The sequence below is a fragment of the Ascaphus truei genome, chromosome 13, assembly GCF_040206685.1.
Source record: "Ascaphus truei isolate aAscTru1 chromosome 13, aAscTru1.hap1, whole genome shotgun sequence".
In the NCBI taxonomy this organism is placed as follows: domain Eukaryota; kingdom Metazoa; phylum Chordata; class Amphibia; order Anura; family Ascaphidae; genus Ascaphus; species Ascaphus truei.
The window spans coordinates 22,491,820-22,513,174 of record NC_134495.1 but is presented as its reverse complement, the minus strand read 5'-3'; the positions used below and the strand labels follow the sequence as shown (position 1 = coordinate 22,513,174).

General features: G+C 47.6%; 2 protein-coding genes across 5 annotated transcripts in view; one reads left to right on the top strand and one right to left on the bottom strand.

The window, feature by feature from the left end:
* SMTN (smoothelin) overlaps positions 1-2,792 on the top strand; it is a 97,106-nt gene extending 94,314 nt beyond the window's left edge. For 3 of the 4 annotated variants that reach the window (XM_075568922.1, XM_075568921.1, XM_075568919.1), the window contains one exon: positions 1,574-2,792. In XM_075568922.1, coding sequence (XP_075425037.1) covers positions 1,574-1,724 — 151 coding nt within the window. In that variant the 3' untranslated portion in view covers positions 1,725-2,792. The remainder of the gene's footprint in view (positions 1-1,573) is intronic. The other variant, XM_075568920.1, reaches the window with a different exon arrangement.
* An 8,997-nt stretch (positions 2,793-11,789) lies between these two features.
* Positions 11,790-20,073, bottom strand: SELENOM (selenoprotein M). The gene is made up of 5 exons (XM_075568918.1): positions 19,752-20,073; positions 18,913-18,948; positions 16,727-16,761; positions 14,953-15,031; positions 11,790-13,342 (listed from the first exon to the last, which is right to left on the bottom strand). The coding sequence occupies exons 1-5, from the start codon at positions 19,848-19,850 to the stop codon at positions 13,154-13,156; spliced, it is 438 nt and encodes a 145-aa protein (XP_075425033.1). The 5' UTR covers positions 19,851-20,073; the 3' UTR covers positions 11,790-13,153.
* Positions 20,074-21,355: the final 1,282 nt, after the last annotated feature.

Below are 21,355 nucleotides of genomic sequence, written 5' to 3'. Positions count from 1 at the left end.
TCTCAAGGTTGAAGGTCGCAGGCGAAGGAGAAATGTGAGGAAGTACTTCTTCACGGGAAGGGTGGTGGATTCGTGGAACAGCCTCCCCAAACAGAGGTGCTAGGGGCTAATACAGTAAGGGAATGTTTGGGATATACACAAGGCTGAATCCTAAATATGAAAGGCCAGAATCAAATATGGTCTGAGCTTTTTACAGCAGAGGAAAATGTGCCAAAAGGGGGAGGGGGGGGGGTTAGGGGAGGGGGGGGTTGGGGGAGGAGGGGCACGCGGTTCTTATCTGCCACTTCCCACGGATGTCTTTTTAAGGCATTGTTCCAGGCCAGACTGTTTTTTTATTGTCTGATCAAAACCCTTTGAAACTGCTGGTTCCTGTCTATCTTTTGGTATCTGTGTTCTATTCCTCATGGCTGAGATACCATGCCCTGAAAAGCCGGGTCACACTGCTAGATCAAGAGGGCACCTATGGATTTGTGGGGATTTTAAATAAAAATGGAGGAAATTATTGGGTTATGACTTGGGAACTCAAGAATATCCGCATAGGCATGTTGGAGAGGGTTGCTGCTTTAACCCTTTAGCTGCTGGAGCGGCCAATGCACGGTGGGCCCCTCTGGCCGTGAAGGGGTTAACCCGCCTGCTCTCCCACGCACGGCCAGCCCGCCTTGCAGAGTGAGGGTTAAGTGCGCGGGGGGAGGGAGTGTGTATGCTGCAGGGGAGACGGGGCCATGCACATATATGGCGCAGAGCGGGAGGTAGCAACCATGCGAAGGGACGGAAACTGTGAGTCACCGAACCTGTGCTGCGCCCCTCGTACGTGTCGGGGGAAGTTGGCACGGGCACACGGTTCTAGGGTAATACCAGTGTCCTGTCCAGGGTTTCCACCTGCCAGAATTAACCTCCTGAGTGCCAGTGCTCGGCCATGCCTGGCCAATCATGCTGTCAATCAAGGGGTTGTGTTTTATTCTCTCTCCTCCTCCTCCTCGTCTATCTATATGGAAAGTTGTAGCGCTCAAACATGCCTCTTTTTAAATCTCCTTTCCCACTGTAAAGACCAACACAGACCATTTATTTAATGGAAAGTAGCTGGTTGCCCTATATCCTTAGCAGGATTCTTCTCCATTTTGTTTTAATGTATTTTTGTTTTTCCTTTTCTTCATTTTGCTTTAATTTGTATTTTTTCCTCTCCTTCACCTCTTTCTCTCCCTCTCTCTCCCGCTCCCTCTCTCTCCCCCTCCCTCTCTCTCCCCCTCCCTCTCTCTCTCTCCGCCCTCCCTCTCTCTCTCCCCCCTTCCTCCCTCTCTCTCTCCCCTCCCCTTTCTCTCTCTCCCCTCCCTCTCTCTCTTCCCTCTCCCTCTCTCTTCCCCCTCCCTCTCCCTCTCTCTTCCCCCTCCCTCTCTCTCTCTTGCCTCTCTCTCTCTCTCTCTCTCTCTCTCCCCCCCTCCCTCTTTTTTCCCTCCTCTTCACCTTTCTCCCATTCCTCACGCCTTCTCTTCCGCTCTCTTACAGAACAACCTTCTCCTGCCTCCCCACACAATATTCCCTCTCACAGCAGGCCCCCTCCTCTCTCCCCTCGCAGGGTGCTGGTAGACTGCGTTCCCCTGGTGGAGGTGGAAGACATGATGATCATGGGGAAGAGGCCGGATTCCAAATGCGTCTTCACCTACGTCCAGTCCCTGTGTAACCATCTCCGGCGACACGAGATGCGTCTGCGCAAGACGGAATTCTAAACCCCCCGCCTTCCCCTAGCACAGCATAGGGGTACCTACAAGCCCCAATTATCTGTCTGGCACCCACTGGGGGTGGGGGGGGGAACACACCCTCACTGTTAACCCCTCGAGTGCCAGGGAGGACCTCCAGCACAGAAGGCGTTAAAGGCAGGGTGCAACTTTTTATTTGCACTGCAAATGGCTTTAATTGTAGCCTCAACATGTTCTGAACCAGGGAGCTATACAACTCTGGCTTGTGTGTATTTGATTTATCTCTTGTTGATGCTACATCGTAAGCAGTGTGTCCTGCCTTTAACCGCTTTGCCTTCTGGGGGGTGGGGGTGGGGGGACGGGGAGGATTAGGTTGCCACCCTGTGCTGTCGCTGGGTTCCTTTCACTGCCTCGAACTCCTTTCCCACAGAATTAATATATTTAGATTTTATTATTAAATGGCACCAGGTTAAGCGCTGGGTAATTCACCAAGAGCAGCAACAGCACAAGCTTTTATATCGGTCACAGAACTCACTTCTAAGTACCCAACGCATTCTGCTTCTCGGATGGAGGACACCTGATTGGTGTATAGACCCAGGTATGCGCTCCGCCTCCAAAGCCAGAAGTAACGGGGAAATCTCTCAGCTGTTATATTTCCATCTTTCAGGTTATTCATCTTTTTTTTTTTTTTAAAGGGCAATCCCTCAGAGGACCAAAGTGTACCGATGGGAGTGACCTGTTTAAAGGGTCACATCTGGGTGATTGCCTGTTTGTTTTTTAACCAAATACGACACCTATAAGTGTTTTTAAATAAGATTTTTTCTTTTTTAAAGTTTGTTTATAAGCCCGGTGAGCCGAGACTTGAGAGCGGTTTGATTTCCTCTGGCTGCTCCCGTTTGTCTGATATCACTGTGTGTTGAACAGGAGTTTGCACAGGCAAAGCCCCTTCTTTTATAGGCTTTTAATAATGTCTGAGGGGGATACAAGTGAAGAAAACACTTGATTTAAAAACATTGAGATTGTTAAATGCTTTAAGGAAGGAAAAAGAAAAAAAACAAGGATGTTTTTCGGTCAGCTGTGTGGGATTGCACCGTTAAACTTTTTATAGTGCACTTGAATCTTTCTTAATTCGTATAACTGCCTAATTTCATCTTTCTTTTTTGGGGAGGAGGTGGGTGGAGGGAAAAAAATGGAGTCCTTTTCTGCTGGGGGAAAAAAAAAACATTTTAGATTTTGAATGGCTCTAATCTAATAATGCGACAGTGTAATGTGAAATTGGTGCTGAATATTTATATACTACTTTGCGCATTTTAACCTTCCCAGTGCCACTGGTCATCCGACATTTCCGCGTCGATCGCGTTGGCTTCTCCGTCTGAGCGATCCCCTAAAATATGAGAAGGCGCTCATGACGTCTCTCTGGTTCCATCATAACGGCCCATCCTGTACCAGATGCGTCATTAACCCCTTAATGCCCCTTTCTTTTGTTTGTTTTTACGTCATTAGATGTAAAAGTGATTGAACGGGATGAGGCGAATTCGCATCACTCGTCCTTAAGGGGTGAAGGCACTGTAGAGGTTAGAGCACCGTTGGCTGAAATCGCCATTGCAGAAGCGGTACATGGAATATTGCTCGAATGTCACATGTAGGATACACAGGGACGAAAATGTTATATACGGCAAAAGACAAAACCGTACAAGGTACGGATGAGACATGTTAGCCAGGAGTGTATCCATGTCTAAATCCGGTTCCCAAACCTGCCACTGCACAACGTGACAGCCAGGGGGGGACACTGCAGACAAGGATTCTGGGTAAAGAAAGGCAAATGAACGCACTCGGCATGTCACTTTTTGCATCCATGTGTAAAATGGATGGGAAGCTGATGAGCGCTTTGTCCTGCGGCACAGCTAAGCCTGAGTTACGTCCATTCGTGTCCCCAGTACTGTCCCATCCAGAAGAAACAAAATGGAGGTTTAAAGCTCCCGCGGGCCAATATGAAGGCGCAGTGTCATCCGTCGCGTCTTGCTATTGGCCCATGTGACCGGGGATTTAAACCTACATGAAGAACCGGCGGCACCTTCCGATCTATCTCGGGAAGCAGGGGGTCCCCGGAGCTGAAATGAGTGCAGGTTCAGCCCCGGAGACCCCCTACTTCCGTATACATGCAATAGAAAGGGGTCTTCCATTAGAATACTCCTTTAAGATGGCACTACCTGGGAAATAAAGCACTCAGGAGGTGGGCTAGCAAGTGATGTGTCCCAAGGGCCTTATCTTATACTATATTAGTGAAAGCACTGTATGTTTGCCTGCCTGCCTGCATGCATGCCTGCCTGCTGGATGTCCGGTGTCCCTAGGGGAAATCTCATTGGTCCCTTGGGCCGCCCCCGCACACCTCTCATTGGCCTGAGGCGGAGTGACGCCCAAAGGACACACAGGGACACACACACACACAGGGACACACACGGACACACACACACACGGACACACACACACACACACACACACACAGGGGGTGTGTGTACATTAGCAGCATGTATAACCCGGGGGGGGGGGGGGGCCTCACATACCCGCCGGAGCCTCCGCCTCTTCCTCCCCGAAATCAGCCTCCTCCTCTCCCCGTGTCTCCCGCGCTTTCAACCCCCCCCCCCCCCCCCCCCCGGCGCCGCTACAGTCAGCGGAGCAGCGAGTGCTCGGGACACCGCGGGGGAGCGGCCACAACAAGCTGCCTCCCGCCTCAGTTCCACGTGGGAGCGGCCGGACGGGTGAGGGAGCGGCCTTCACCTCCCCTTCACCCCCCCTCCACCCCCTGGCGCCGCTACAGTCAGCGGGGGAGCGAGCGCCCGGGACACAGCGGGGGAGCGGCCACAACAAGCTGCCTCCCGCCTCAGACCACGTGGGAGCGGCCGGACGGGTGAGGGAGCGGCCGGACGGGTGAGGGAGCTGCCGGACGGGTGAGGGAGCGCCCTTCACCTCCCTTCACCTCCCCTCACCCACCCCTCACCTCCCCTCACTCCACTTCCCTTCCCTTTCACCTACCCTCACTCCACTTCCCTTCCCTTTCACCTCCCCTCCACCCCCCCTTCACCTCCCCTCCACCCCCCTTCACCTCCCCTCCACCCCCCCCCTTCACCTCCCCTCCACCCCCACCTTCACCTCCCCTCCACCCCCACCTTCACCCCCCCTTCACCTTCCCTTCACTCCCCCCCTTACAACCTCCCACCACCTCCACCCCCCAAAGCCAACCCCACCCCCCTTCCCAACTCCCCACCACCTCCCCCCCCTTCCCACCACCTCCCCCCCCACCTCCCCCCCACCCCCCCCCTTCCCACCACCTCCCCCCCCCTTCCCACCACCTCCCCCCCACCCCCCCCCTTCCCACCACCTCCCCCCCACCTCCCCTTCCCCCCCCTCCTTCCCACCACCTCCCCCCCACCCCCCCCTTCCCTGAGGCGGAGTCACGGGCCAAAGGACACACAGGGACACAAACACACACAGGGACACACACACACACGTAGACACACACACACACACACAGACGTAGACACACACACACGTATACACACACACACGTAGACACAAACACACACACGTATACACAAACACACACACGTAGACACACACACACGTAGACACACACGTACACACGTACACACGTACACACACGCACGTAGACACACACACACACGTACACGTAGACACACACACACGTACACGTAGACACACACACACATGTACACGTAGACACGTACACACACACACACACACATGTACACATACACACACACACGTACACGTAGACACGTACACACACACACATATACACATATACTCACACACATGTACACGTACACACACACATGGAGACATACACACACACACATGGAGACATACACACACACACATGGAGACATACACACACACACACATGTACACATACACACACACGTATACACTCACACACGTATACACACAGGTATACATACACATAATGTATACACACACACACACACATGTATACACACACATGTATACACACACACACATGTATACACACACACACGTGTATACACACACACACGTGTATACACACACACACGTGTATACACACACACACACATGTGTATACACACACACACATGTGTACACACACACATGTGTACACACACACGTGTATACACACACACACGTGTATACACACACACACATGTATACACACACATGTATACACACATACACATGTATACACACACACACACATGTGTATACACACACACACACATGTGTATACACACACAAACATGTGTACACACACACAAATGTACACACACACACACTTATACACACACACACACATACAATGTATACACACAAACATGTATACACACACACAAACATGTATACACGTGTATACTCAAATGTGTATACACACACACGTGTATACACACACACACACACGTGTATACACACACACGTGTATACACACACACGTGTATACACACACACGTGTATACACACACGTGTATACACACATGTGTATACACACACATACGTGTATACACACACACGTGTATACACATACACACACACGTACACATACACACACACACACATGTATACACACACACACATACAATGTATACACACACACACCCCAGCACCACCACATCAGCACACCGGTATCCCATGCCCCCCCCAGCACACTGGCATTCTCGGCTCCCCACCATTCCCAGCCCCCATCAACACCATCAGCACCCACACATCGCCACCTTTGCACCTCCCCCATCGGCACACCCACATCCGCACCCCCACATCAGCACCAAACCCTCCCAAATCAGCACACCAATACAATCACCATCAGTACAGCCACAGCAGCACTACCACCGCACATGGGCCGCGTGGACCACTCCCCACCCAAATGCCACACCCACACCACAAACATCCCGGGCAACGCCGGGGCTCTCAGCTAGTTAGTGCTATAAACTCAGTGACTTATTACATTACAATGCAGATTTTTAAAGAAGCAGAACCTCCTGCTTGTTTTTTAACATTTTTTTTTTATAGGGTAGGACTCGGCACTTCTGAGATACTTACTGGGTTTATATCTCCCTCAGGGGAAACAAAATGGCAGCCAAATCTCAGGCCAACAGGAAGCTGCAACATCGATGGTAGCTTCCTACCGGATGACCATTTAAGCTCCTTTAAAAACCAGGAAGTAATACCGGTAACTTTACCAGTAAGCATCTCGGGTACTGAGATCTGAACAAAGCTGCAACTAGCGCTGTTCAGGTCTCGAGGACCCCCCCCCCCCCCCCCCGGTTCCAATCATGTCAAGAAAAAGAAAATGGCGGTTAGGGTGGATTACTCCTTTAATAAGGTATCTAGAAGGAGCAGGTTTTTAAAAAAATAAACGCATTTATTTTTGAAACCTTTTTTCCCCCCCCTGTCCCTGTGCTCAGAATCCGGTCCTGTCTGCATCTCCCAATCCTTGTAGATGTTGTTTTAAGGAGTCCGGTTTTATCTGAATATTCTATATTAGGTACACACGTATTCCCTTGGGACAGGGGAGAAAGGACACTGCACACTACACTGCCGCCCTAACTCTCACACTCAGGTATTGCAATACAGGCGCTCAGGTACACACGCGGCACCAACATTCAGACAGATTTGTGAGGGGGCATTCTTAGTGAATTTGCTTTAGATCGACCATCTTTTTTTTTTTTTTTTAAATATATATATATATATATATATATATATATATATATATAGTGGTCGACAAATCACCAAAAAATCTACTCGCCGAACAAAAAAAATCTACTCGCCACCTAGTACCACACGTGTGCTGCTTGGGCCAATAGGAGCTCGCCACGATGTTAAATCCACTAGCCCTGGGCGTGCAAATGTATAGGTTTGTCGAACACTGTGTATATATACATATATATATATATATATATATATATATATAAAACCCCTTTGCAGTGTACGTGGTGTGGGTATTGGTAAAACGTTATACAAACGTTATACATATAAAAATTTAAACAGGAGCGGCACTCCTATACTCAAAAATAATGACATTTATTGACTCAACATTGCGTCTTTGAGTATAGGAGTGCCTCTCCTGTCTTCCTTTATTGTACCTTTTTGTATGGTATGCCCCCTCTCTTTAACTTTATTTCCTGTCCTGTTTTGTGTGTCCTGTTCCAGATTGTATGTGTAGCCAGGCTAACTGCTTTGTTTATGAGGCATGCACAGGCATTGAATCCTATAAAAACTCTTGAGGACTGCCTCAGTATTTTGAGGTATCTGTGGGAATCCTTAGAGTGTGTGTGCGTGCGTGTATATACCCCATCACGTTTTACGTTATGGTGGGTGAAAAAGGCAACAAGAAACCTCCGCCGTATTGCATATAGCAAATAAAAAGATCACTTGTGAGCACATTCACATGTCTTAGGCAGGTCTGTAACCCTGCCTTTCAACCATTATCCCCAGCATACAGTGCTTCCACTGCAGCAAGGGATTCTGGGAAATTACATGCAAATGAGCACACGTGAATGTGCTCACAAGTGATCTTTTTATTTGCTATATGCAATACGGTGGATGTTTCTTGTTGTCTTTTTCACCCACCATAACTTAAAACGTGATGGTAAACCCTACAGTCTTGAAAATGCAAAGCCAGCAGTACAACCAACTTCACACTGATGATACCCATTAAGGTTGAAACATGTCTGTGAATGGTTTCTCTGGCTTTGTATCTGATTCCCATGCTGTGCTTTAAAGCTGTGTTTGCAGCCAATAAAGAATATCACTTGTGAGCACATTCACATGTTTTAGACAGGTCTGCAACCCTGCATTTCACCATTATCACCTAGCACAGGGGGGCGCAAACTTTTTTCCCTGCGCCCCCCTGCCGGCTGTCCCCTCACTCCCGCGCCCCCCCCCCCCCCCCCAACCCCAACCCCAACTTACCCTCGCACCGGCTTAATGATGTCACGTTGCCATAGCAACGTGACGGCACATGACCTCGCAGCGTCATTTTGACGCCGCGTTGCCATGGCGACGCCGGGAGGAAGCCGCCGGAGCCACTGGTAAGTATAGTTTACAGAGGCCCTGCAGCTCCCCCGGCACTTAATGTAAGTGCCTTCGGGAAGCGCGCAGGGCCTCTGTAAACCCCGCGCCCCCCGTCGGCAGTCTCGCGCCCCCCCTGGGGGTCGCGCCCCACAGATTGCGCACCGCTGACCTTGCATACAGTGCTTCCACTGCAGCAAGGGATTTTGGGAAACGACATGCATATGAGCACACAGTGCCACCTTTTGTCTTAAAGCCATAATTACATGACACCCTTAAGCCAATGCACGCTGCACATATATATTCAGATGGGGTAGTTGGCACTCCCATAAGTAAAGAGATAGTTTGCTGGTGCATGTCCCATAAGGATAATATAAAAATACAATAGCGTGTAATTGAGCGATTCCTCACCACCCTGAGGAAGGTCCCCCTGGAGGACTGAAATGTTGGTGTTTTCATGTACCATTTTCACTCATCCACTTTTTTTCTATACTACTCTGTTGTGTGCTCGCTTAATTCCCGGATTACACGGTATCGTATGTTTATATATGCATATCAGTGGTTTCCAACCTTTTTTTGGTTAAGGAACCCTTTGTGAAATTCTGAGGAACCCCGACCCTCTCTAACAGAGTCTGAGATTAGATGCATTGTAAATTATTTTGTATTGGGTACAGTTTTAAAATGACCTGAAAATTACAGGGAACCCTTTAGGGATACCCGGGGAACCCAAGGGTTCCCAGGAACCCTGGTTAAAAAACACTGAATGAATATATATATATATATATATATATATATATATATATATATATATATACAAATACAACTGTATGCTCATTTGCATGTCTTAGGCAGGTCTGCAACCCCACCTTTCCCCATTATCACCCAGCATACAGCACTTCCACTGCAGCAAAGGATTCTGGGAAATGACATGCAAATGAGCACACAGTGTCACTTTTTGCCTCAAAAACCATTTTTAACATGGTTCCCTATAGGCTTAAGCTTGCTGCATGGTCACAGCTTTGAGCACAGCCAGGGTTAAGGTGCATACCCAGAAAACCACCCACAGACAGCTGTTTCGACCTTGATGGGTCTCATCAGTGTGGGGCTGATTTAACTGGGTATGCAAAGAGGCTATGGGATAGGCTATACCATAATACTGAGTTAAGTTATGGTGAGTAAAAAAAGTGACAAAAACCCTCCACAGGAAAGCAAATATGCAAATACAACTGTATGCTCATCTGCATGTCTTAGGCAGGTCTGCAACCCCGCCTTTCCCCTTTATCACCCAGCATACAGCACTTCCACTGCAGCAAAGGATTCTGGGAAATGACATGCAAATGAGCACACAGTGTCACTTTTTGCCTCAAAAACCATTTTTAACATGGTTCCCTATAGGCTTAAGCTTGCTGCATGGTCACAGCTATTTATATATATATATATATATATATGTATATATATATATATATATATTACACACACACACCACCGTGTGAGTATTTGTGTGCGAGTCACACATACATATGTATGTGTATAGATATATTTGTAAGATAACAGGGAACACACAAGTCTTCTTCAAAGGTAACTGATTTATCAGTTAGACATGGTTTTGGTCCTCGCACTGACCTATCTTGATAAAGTTCCATGTGAGATCCGAAACATCATCTCTAACTAATAAATCACTTTACCTCTGAAGCAGACTCCGTGTGCCCAGTTTCTCTTACTATTACTGCGCTGAATATTTCGCTCAAAGCACCCAGGCAATGAACTACGATTCCTTTCAATTTTGACATTATATATATATATATATATATTTACATTTTGACATTATATACATTTACTTTTTTTGGTGTACATATACACCCCATTGAAAATTCCGTTGTCTTTTTTTTTATTGGGTTCCTGGAAAATGGGGAATCTTCTCTTCTCCTGGGATTCCTTTCCACCAAAACCCAGCGGTATGTATTTCCCATTGTGCGTTCCTGGTATGTCTACGTCCCGGAAGCCACCAAGCACGTTTTATATTGCCAGCAAAACGTTAATGATGCGATAAGAGGACGGGCTGGACCGCGCCTTTTTTATTCTGCGTAAAACCCGCCTAGCTCTTTATAGTACTGTAACCCCTGGCAATGAAGGGTTAATCACAGCTCTGCCTATTGTGACCGGAAAGCCTTTATCACCCCTCGAACACGGCTTTTGTGTACCATTATTTTTATACACCTGTGTGTGCTGTATTTTAATAAAGCTATATTGACTAACGTGCCCTCTCTGCTCTCATGAATTCACATTGCTTTTCCATAGAGACGAGTTGCCCGGTTGTTTCAGGATTTTGAGTTGGAGGTTCAGATGGGGAAACTGGGGGTCTCTGTGATAGAAGCTAATGTTGTGTGAGATAGGAAGGTTCAATTCCCTGGAAGATAAAATGAGTTTCTTGTCCTTTCATTCTCTGCCTCCCCCTTTCTCTCTCTGTTCTCCCCCTTTCTTTCTCTCTCTATCCTCCTTTTCTTTTTCTCTATCCTCCTTTCATTCTCTGCCTCCCCATTTCTCTGTCCTCTCCCTTTCTCTCTGTCCTCCCCCGTTCTCTCGCTGTCCTCCCCCTTTCTTTCTCTCTCCCCCCTTCTTTCTATCCTACCCCTCTTCCTCTGCGCCCCTTCTGTCCCTGTCTTCCCCTTTTCTATCCTCCACCTCCTCTTTCTCTCGCCCGCCCCCTTTCTCTCCCCCTGCCCTCTCTCGCTCTCCCCCTGCCCTCTCGCTCTCCCCCTGCCCTCTCTCGCTCTCCCTCTCCCATTCATACGCCCATTTTTTTTCATTGTAGTTTTCTTTCAATCTTTCATAATCTCTCTTTCACATTCAGTTATGTATCAAGCTCATTCCTTTATAAATAAGTTGGGGCTAGGCTTATTAAATGTTGTGAAGCAGCAATCAATCTTAGCACGGTTTAGTAGATCTGGGCCGAGGAGTCATTTGGACATCTGATCCGTAATAACCAGTCTGCCTAAATATTCCCCACCTTGGGGACAGTAATATTCCAGGCTGCTCTTTAAACCAACACATGCAAAATGTATTTTTTTTTTTAAATATACAATCTTTATCGACCTTTAAACAATTGTCCCTAGGACAGTGTGAGGACGTGACCTTCCCTTGTCCTCGAGACCATTTACATCATTTCTCAGCTAGGAAACTTTGCAGCTGAGAAATTCATTCACGTCGTGTCGGACAGAGCAGATCACACACACAGATTCGCAGGGACAGTCCAAGCACTTACAGGTTGGGGACAGGGCAGCACAACCTGTGACAGAGGTAACAGTGATGCAGAGGACATATACGGCTGTGCCCAGGCCCATATTTACGCCTGGGCCCGGGCCTAGTGCAGCAAAATCAGTGGGGGGGGGGCGCAAATTTTGGGGGGGCTGGTGCTGCGGTTACAGAGGCCCCACTCTCTTCCCCACAATAATTAAACTGATTGCCGGGGGAAGAGTGTGGGGCCTCTGTAAAGGTATCTTATCTCCTGCAGCGTTGCTGTATCCAAGGACGCCGCAATGTCACACGGTGACGCGTTTCTCTGACAGTGACGTCACATGGCATCGTTAGTCATGGAAACGCGTCGGGACACTGCAAGAGGAGGCCAGGGCGGTAAAACGGTAAGTGCCTATGGGAGGCAAAATTCCAAAACCGGCTCTGGCTGTGCCCCAGATAACATCTACAGATTGTCTCAAAGCCGTTTCCAGTAAAACCCTTCTGGAGATGCTAATGTTCTTTGGACAGCATTTCCCCTTGAAATCTCCGATATTGTTCAAGCATCAGCCGCCACTCTTAGTTTTAGGTGTTGATGAAGATGACCTAAACCAATGTTTCGACCGCAAAGTGGGTGTCTTCATCGGGGTGGAATCGGAGAGCGAGACAGCACTCCTGTTCTCCTACGGGGGTTAAGAACGCAAGGGTAGGATGTCCTTATTTTATCGACCCCCGATGAAGGCATTTTGTATAAGAGCCAACAGATTGGTTTGTCACCTTAATAGTTGCAGCTATGTAAGTTATGAACCGATACTTCATTGGCTAGAAACATGTGCAGGGTATACAATTTTCCCACCGTCACGATGAACGGGTTGCACACTACAGCAGCCACGAGTGGAGCGAGCTAGAGCGTGTGCATTGTGCCCACCTATACTACTATTGGAATAACTAATAGGAATGATGTTTGTATGGAAATGCATAGAGATTTTCTGCATAAGTGTAACGTTGCAAGTTAATCATTAATGGCTAATTCTCCCTCCACCTCACCCCAGATCTGCGTCCACCCCTCTGCAGCCAGAGGGGCCTGCAACGCATTGCAGGCTCCTCTGGCCGTGGAGGGGTTTACAGGTGCCATTTTGTATCCCCAGCAATTATCCCTGTCTCTGCTCCTACAGGTCTTCCTTCCCTTCTTGGATTTCCGGGTGCCCAGGTTCACTCTCTAGTGTCTCCGTGGCCTTTGCTGGCGCCATCTGGAACTCGGGGGGCACAGAGGCATCTGGACTGTCCTTCTTGTAAAATCCCAGGTCCCTAACGAGCTGGTTGAGTTCATCTCTCTTCATGTCGCTGAGAGGGATCCGCTGGAGCGGGGAGAAAAAAAGAGCAGAAATCTGAGATGTGTTGAAGTTGTGACTAGCTAATCTAACCGTTGGTGTATATTTTGCACCCACTAAATGTAGATAGTATTTCTTACACAGCGAGGACAGTGTGAGCGACACTAGGATTTTTCTCTGCTTCAAAGATCCTACACCAAAAAGTGGAGCATGGCACCTTGATACAGTGCATGGATTGAAATAATTTACGAGTGTCTTGAAATGTCTGGTTATTGTAATACAACTTCTGGCTCTGTGCAATGAATACACAAAGAGGGTTTAAACTGATATGTTATCCCCATCACAGAGGACCTGTAAATGAATGGCAACATTTCAATCCCACCCAGCCTCAACCTGTCTGTGTGACCTTGGTTTGGATAGAGTTCTAATAGAACGCGGCATAGATCAGCGTTCCAGAAATGTACCCGGATTCCACCCCAGGGATGGCTGCATGACTGTCTCAGCTGTACAACTGAACAGCACCATGTAAATACACATTATTTTGTTTGCAGGAGTAATAAGACACCTGGCATTCATCATCCCTCGAGCTTCCGAACAGTAAACAGGATATGCCTTTGATAGGTCTGTTTACTTTGATCCTGGCAGCTAATGTCACTTCTGGCAAACGTGCAATATCAACACTTCGTGGAAGAGCACATCCGTGTAACCCGTTGCTTCTTACTTAGGCTGTGCTAATCTTAAAGTATGGCCCTTCAACTGGCATCCCGTGGACCAAGTCTGGCCCCTGATGGGCCGTGGAGTAGCCCCTGAATGCTGCTCACTGAGCAACAATGAAAGTAGCAGGAGCAAAGTGCTATTTTTCACACTGAAATTTGCGTGTGAGCTAAGGTAATATAATTATAAATGGTACAGGTGTCAAAAATGCTTGCAAATAGTATAATAATGTTCAAGTCTTTAAATGTATTTAAAATAACATTCTGATACTCCTGTGGTCCTTCTACTCTGAATTTATTTATTTTTGTCTAGTCCACTTGTAAATCTAGTTAAGGAGCAGTGTCTCATTAAGGAGCCCGGTTTCCGAGCGTCTCTCGTTGAGGAGCCCGGTCTCCGAGCGTCTCATTAAGGAGGCCGCTTTCCGAGCGTCTCTGGTTGAGCAGCCACATCTCTTGTTGAGGAGCCCAGTCTCCGAGCATCTCTCGTTGAGGAGACCTGAGCGTCTCTCGTTGAGGAGCCCGGTCTCCGAGCGTCTCATTAAGGAGCAGTGTCTCATTAAGGAGCCCGGATTCCGAGCGTCTCTCGTTGAGCAGCCACATCTCTTGTTGAGGAGCCGAGTCTCCGATCATCTCTCGTTGAGACCTGAGCATCTCTCGCCAAGGAACCCGGTCTCCGAGCATCTCCCGTCGAGGAGCCGGTCTCCCAGCATCTGAGCATTGAGGAGCCCGGTCTCCGAACGTCTCTCGTCAAGGAGCCCGGTCTCTGAGCATTGAGGAGCCCCGTCTCCGAGCCTCTGAGCATTGAATAGGAGGTATTAGTGGTGAGGAAGGTAATGTTAATTACTGCATCAATACCTGTGTGTTACCCCTACTTCACATCAGACTAATGGGGGCTATAGTCCCTCTCCCGCACCCATCTCTTACCTCAAGCTCCTCGTTCCTGGAGGTCATTAGTACGAGCTCGGGGTCTGCTCCCGGCATATGTTTCATCTCCAAGTTGTGGCTGGGAGGAGAGAGAAAGTCAAGGACCAAAACCAGAACTCTAAATGGTATTCCCATGATCCTAGTATGACCTTATCCCTCTCAGAACGAGACTGCGTGAAAAACTATCAATCCAAACATAGTGCTTGGGGGAAATCCTGAGCTACTAAGGGGGTAATTCTATATTCTCTGTTCTTGGCCAAAAATCCCTTATGTTGTCAACATGAATTTCGGAGGCGCATGTCCACAAAGGTCTGTTAAAATTAATGCCAAGTTTAGGTATGACATAGCTTAACATTGTGAGGTCATACCTAAACGTGGCGTTCCTCCCATCCAGATCCTGAAATAAGGCTTTTTCTGGAGGAGAGACCTGTCTCGGGTGTTTTCACGGGCATCTCTCCATGGCCCACATCCCCAAAAGAGTGCTAAACGTTACCACACCCTTTTGCTCCCGTCCATATGGATGGGAGCTGAGGCACGCTAAAGCTTGGCACCCTTTTGTGGATCTGTGCCCCTGTATATAGAGGAGTGTTTTGCGAGGTATAGCAAACATTGGGTTTTCTACTATAACAGGAGACCAAGACAGATGTTACTGGAAGATAACGTAACATAACGATACAATAACGTGTTACTAGGCCCATGCTGTAGCGATCTACACAACGGCCGTTGTTTTTGCACATAACTTTGTGGATACGTTACCCTCAGGGATTATAGTGTCCGGTACTATTTTAGGCAACGTCAAATTATTAGCCATGATTTCAGAGCTTTGTGGATCTGGGCCTTTAAGAGCTATAGTGATTTCTACCCAGAAGATTACAAATCCATTTTTGCCACATGTACTGTAGTAGAACGAGTTAAGGTGAGGCTGCGAGGAGCTGGCCAGGGCATCCAGTCCTAGTTTAACAAGCTCGAGGTCCGCAAACCGACCTTGCTTCATTATGGCAACTTGACACCCAAGGGTGCTCTGGACTAACCCAAACGGATCCCAGCGAGAGGACAAATGACGATGTGCTTATACTGGATCGCGGATTTCATTTTGAATTCCATTTCAAATCATTGAAACTTGCCAATTTACTGTGACGTTTCAGAAACCAGTCACGGTAACCCGGAAAGAGTCAATTCTGTTGAAAATTGAAAAAAAAAAAAATGAGTATTAATTAGGTGATTCATTTTGGCTTCTACCAAATGTAGAGGAACTGGAATGAATTGGGGCTGGCCGCTCCGGCAGGGGTTCAAGATTGAGAAACGAAAATAGTGCGAGTAACTGGATCATGTTGGTAACAAGGTTGCGTAGCGCTGACTGCGGGAGATTTCAGGGCCTTGCCCTGAAGACCTTAGTCTGTTTGGCAAGTAACATGCACTCTGCCCAAGGACACATCAGGCTCTATGTCGCCAGCTGTTAAAGCAGGGGAGCGCAATCTTTTTTCCCTGCGCCCCTCCTGCTGGCTGTTTACCTCTCTCAGCGCCCCCTCACCCCCGTTCCCCTCTTACCTTGGCTCCGGCATAAGCGGCATGGCGTCACGGCGTCATTTCACGCTGTGTTGCCATGGTAACGCATCTCCGGAGCCAAGGTAAGCGCAGTTTACAGAGGTCTTCGCCGCTTCCCCGGCACTTAATTTAAGTGCCGTAGGGAAGTGCGCGGGGCCTCTATAAACCCTGCGCCCCCCGCAGACAATCTCGCGCCCCCCAGTTTGTGCACTGCTATGTTAAAGGATACTAAAAAGGGATGTCCTCCATTACGAAGGCCTTCACCTGGAAGAGAGCACACACTTACATACACTGCGACACGGTTACATACACTGCGACACTGTTGCGTACACTGCGACACTGTTGCGTACACTGCGACACTGTTGCGTACACTGCGACACTGTTGCGTACACTGCGACACTGTTGCGTACACTGTGACACTGTTAACTGTCTCTATTTAAAGCCGTCCAAGCTGCCGTTTTTTTGTTTGTTTTTTCCCCCTTTAATATGCTATCAATACAAGCCACACAATTATAAGTAATTAGCTAAATTGCCAATTGATTCGTTCTTCTGTGATCGATCGGCGAAGATTCGGCTCGGGGGTTCAGTAAATGGCCGTCAGCGCAGCAGGAGAGGACCAAAGATGCAAAGTTCTGTGGGGGAAATCATGTGACCAGGCAGTCACTGGATACAATTGGTGCAGTGCTAGAGAGAGGGCAGGGCTCAAAAAGGGGTATGCCAGAGTCTGTTTCAGAAGAGGAAGGGGGTATGAATTTGTAAATGGTTGCTATAGAAACAAGAAATGTTTGTTTACATTATAATAAGTTAAAAATGTCATTCCAAATTGTGTGTTTTGTTTTTTTAAATGCTACAAGTATTTTCTCATAGTACAGAACTGATTTATTTATAAATAAAATAAAAAATAAAAAAAACACGTAGGACATTGCTTGGTCTGCAGCTATAATACTCTGAAAAGTTAGCTTCCCCTTATTGGGCAATATTTAAGCTCTATTCTGAAATCGTCCCTGACCAGAGGAAAGCGCTTTTACAGCCACATTACGAGGCCAATAGCCCAGGAGAGAATACATTTGTATAGACCACATACACTGAAAACACTCCGCTGTACGTTTAAAGGTCTGAGCTGACTGCAGCAGAGCAATGTCTCTGGCTGAATGTAACTGCAGACATGTGGTATCTTTGTCAATGTAAAGCTGCCATCTGCCTATTATCACAGAGTACACGTCTGCATTGCTTCTGTTGGAGTTACAGAGCTTGGTGATGAGTAAATGCAGGAAATAACAGATACTTTACATAAACATTGGCTGCAGTTAAAATTGCAGCAGGCGTATTTGTCCTGGAAGCATGTATACATAGTTACATAGTAGATTCGGTGTAGGTTGTGATTTGTTTTAACTTTTCTCTGCCTTTTTAATAGAGCAATCAGTGTTCTTCCAAAGATGTAACAATGTACAGAGATTTTCAACCTTCGCAGGTCTCTTCTCCACGTGAACAAAGCTTCTCAACTCTCGCAGGTATGGGAGGTTTGGAAAGCTCTGTACGTGTGAAGAAGAGACCTGCGAGGTTTGGAAAGCTCTGTACACACGAAGAAGAGACCTGTGAGGTTTGGAAAGCTCTGTACGTGTGAAGAAGAGACCTGTGAGGTTTAGAAAGCTCTGTACACATGAATAAGCGATCTGTGAGGTTTGGAAAGATCTGTACATGTGAAGAAGAGACCTGTGAGGCTAGGAAAGCTTTGCATATGTGAAGAAGAGACCTGTGAGGTTAAGAAAGCTTTGCATATGTGACAAATACCTATGAGGCTAGGAAAGCTTTGCATATGTGAAGAAGAGACCGGAGAGGTTAGGAAAGCTTTGCATATGTGAAAAAGAGACCCGTGAGGCTAGGAAAGCTTTGCATATATGAAGAAGAGACCTTTGAGTCTGGGAAAGCCCTGTACATATGAAGAAGAGACCTGTGAGGTTTGGAAAGATCTGTACATGTGAAGAAGAGACCTGTGAGGTTAGGAAAGCTTTGCATATGTGAAGAAGAGACCTGTGAGGTTAGGAAAGCTTTGCATATGTGAGAAAGACCTATGAGGCTAGGAAAGATTTGCATATGTGAAAAAGAGACCTGTGAGGCTAGGAAAGCTTTGCATATGTGAAGAAGAGACCTGTGAGTCTGGGAAAGCCCTGTACATATGAAGAAGAGACCTGTGAGGTTTGTAAAGCTCTGTCCTTACTGTCATGTCTATGACTTGCTGCTCTAACAGAAGCAGAATTACAACCTACAATAAATAATTTGATCTCTATACAGAAAATCCCACGGACATAAGAATAATTCTCCAGATAACAGGATTATGGACAGATAAAGTGGAGAAGTATTTCCCGAGAGGTGCATGCTTGGGAACAGTAGAGTTTGTGACATATTTCCCCTTACCTCTTTCAATCTGTTCAGCTGTCATCCGCCACATGTCTGCGAAAATAAACAGGAGCGTGTCAGCCACAGATCAGAGCCTCATTTAACCTTTACCATCCATCTCTCGTGTGCGCGCGCGTGCGTGCGTGCATGTATATATATATATATATATGCAGTGGTCGACAAATCACCAAAAAATCTACTCGCCACACAAAAAAATCTACTCGCCACCTAGTACCAAACGTGTGCTGCTTGGGCCAATAGGAGCTCGCCACGATGTTAAATCCACTCGCCCGGGGCGAGCAAATGTATAGGTTTGTCGAACACTGTATATATGTGTGTATATATATATATATATATATATATATATATATATACAGTATATGGAAGCACTGTATGCTGGGTGATAATTGTCAAAAGCGGGGTTGCAGACCTGTCTAAGACATACAAATGAGCACACAGTAATATTTCCATTTGAGATATATATATATATATATATATATATATATATATATATATATATATATATATATATGATAAAGATAGATATATAGATATGATAAATATAGATAAATGGTGTAAGCCAAGAAAGCAGAACATCATAATAAAGGAAATTATAACACAATACATGCACTAAACATTAACCCGGCGACACACTGCTCTGCCCTAATTTCACATTTCGGATCCTGCCCCAAAGAGCTAACAATCTAACGTTGGCAATATTCTAAATTCCATTTCCTTCCCTGATGAGGTTCCAATCTAATCTGAGCGATTTGCCCGGGAACATATACACGTGTATTAAGATCTTTCCACTTCAAAGACCAGCGTTAATGTTATTAGGGAGCCTTTGTGGTTCTCACCTCCACTTTCCCCCGTGAGATCCCGTCTAACTTCTTCCAGTCGATCTGAAAGCAGAGCAGGGGCTGGAACAGCCCAGTGAGGAGCAGCAGGAACCACATCTGGCTGAGAGAGAGAGACAGCTGTGTGTGTGAGAGAGAGAGGAAGGGAGCACTGAGTGTGTGTCTGTGTGTGTGACTGCCACGTCAGTGAGAGAGAGGAGACTCGGGGGGGGGGAGGGATCTCTCGCTATTCTTTCTTTCTACCTGTCTCTCTCTCTACCTCCCTCAATTTCTCTCCCTCTGCCCCCCTCTTTATCTCTGTCTCTTCCTTCCTCCTTCTTCTCCTCTCCTTCCCCCTTATTCCCCTCTTTTCCCCAAACCTTTTCCTCTCCACTATATATACAGTATTTTTCCCTCTCCCTCTCTATATATATTTATATTTCTTTATCCCTCTCTCTCCCCCTCCTCTCTTCTCTCCCTCTACCTAAACCCCCTTCTCTTCCTCTTCCCCCTCCCTTCTTGTCTTTTCTCTCTCCCTTCTCCCCCCTCACTTCTCGTACTCTCCCCCCTCCCTTTTTCATCCTCCCCCCTCCCTCCTCTTCCCCACCACCCGTCACTTCCTCTTTTTCGCCTCCATCACTTCTTCCCTCCCTTCTTCCCTCCCTCCCTTCTCTTCCTCTTTTCACCCCCCTTCCTCTTTTTCTTCCCCCTCCCCTCTCTTCCTCTTTCACCCCTCCATCCCTTCTCTTCCTCTTTTTCATCCCCCTCCCCCTTCGCTTCCTCTTTTTCTCCCCCCTTCCTCTTCCCCCCTCTCTTCTCTTCCTCTTCCCCCCTCCCTTCTCTTCCTCTTCCCCCCCCCCCCACTCCATCCATTCTCTTCCTCTTTTTCTCCCCCATTTAAGGTGACCAGATTTACAAAAGTAAAAACCGGGACACATTTAAAAAAATATTTATAAAACAAATGACATCATCAACTGCGCTTTATGTCTCCTGTATGTCTCTCCGTCCCTCTCTCACATACACAGCCTATTCTCTCCCCCCCATCCCTCCATTCTCGTTCCCCTCCATCCCCGTTCCCCCCACATACCTCCATTCTCGTTCCCCTCCATCCCCATTCTCCCCCCCACATACCTCCATTCTCGTTCCCCTCCCATCCCTCCATTCTCATTCCCCTCCCATCCCTGTCCCCCCCGCCATCCCTCCATTCTCGTTCCCCTCCCATCCCTGTCCCCCCCATCCCTCCATTCTTGTTCCCCTCCCATCCCTGTCCCCCCCCATCCCTCCATTCTCGTTCCCCTCCCACCCCTCCATTCTTGTTCCCCTCCCACCCCTCCATTCTTGTTCCCCTCCCACCCCTGTCTCCCCCCATCCCTCCATTCTCGTTCCACCCTTCCCATTCGGTCTCTCCCCATTCTCTGTCTTTCTCTCTCCCCCAATCTCTGTGTGTCTCTCTCTCTCCCCCATTCTCTGTGTGTCTCTCTCTCTCTCTCCCCATTCTCTGTGTGTGTCTCTCTCTCCCCCATTCTCTGTGTGCGTCGCTCTCTCCCCCATTCTCTGTGTGTCTCTCTCTCCCCCATTCTCTGTGTGTGTATCTCTCCCCCATTCTCTGTGTGTCTCTCTCCCCC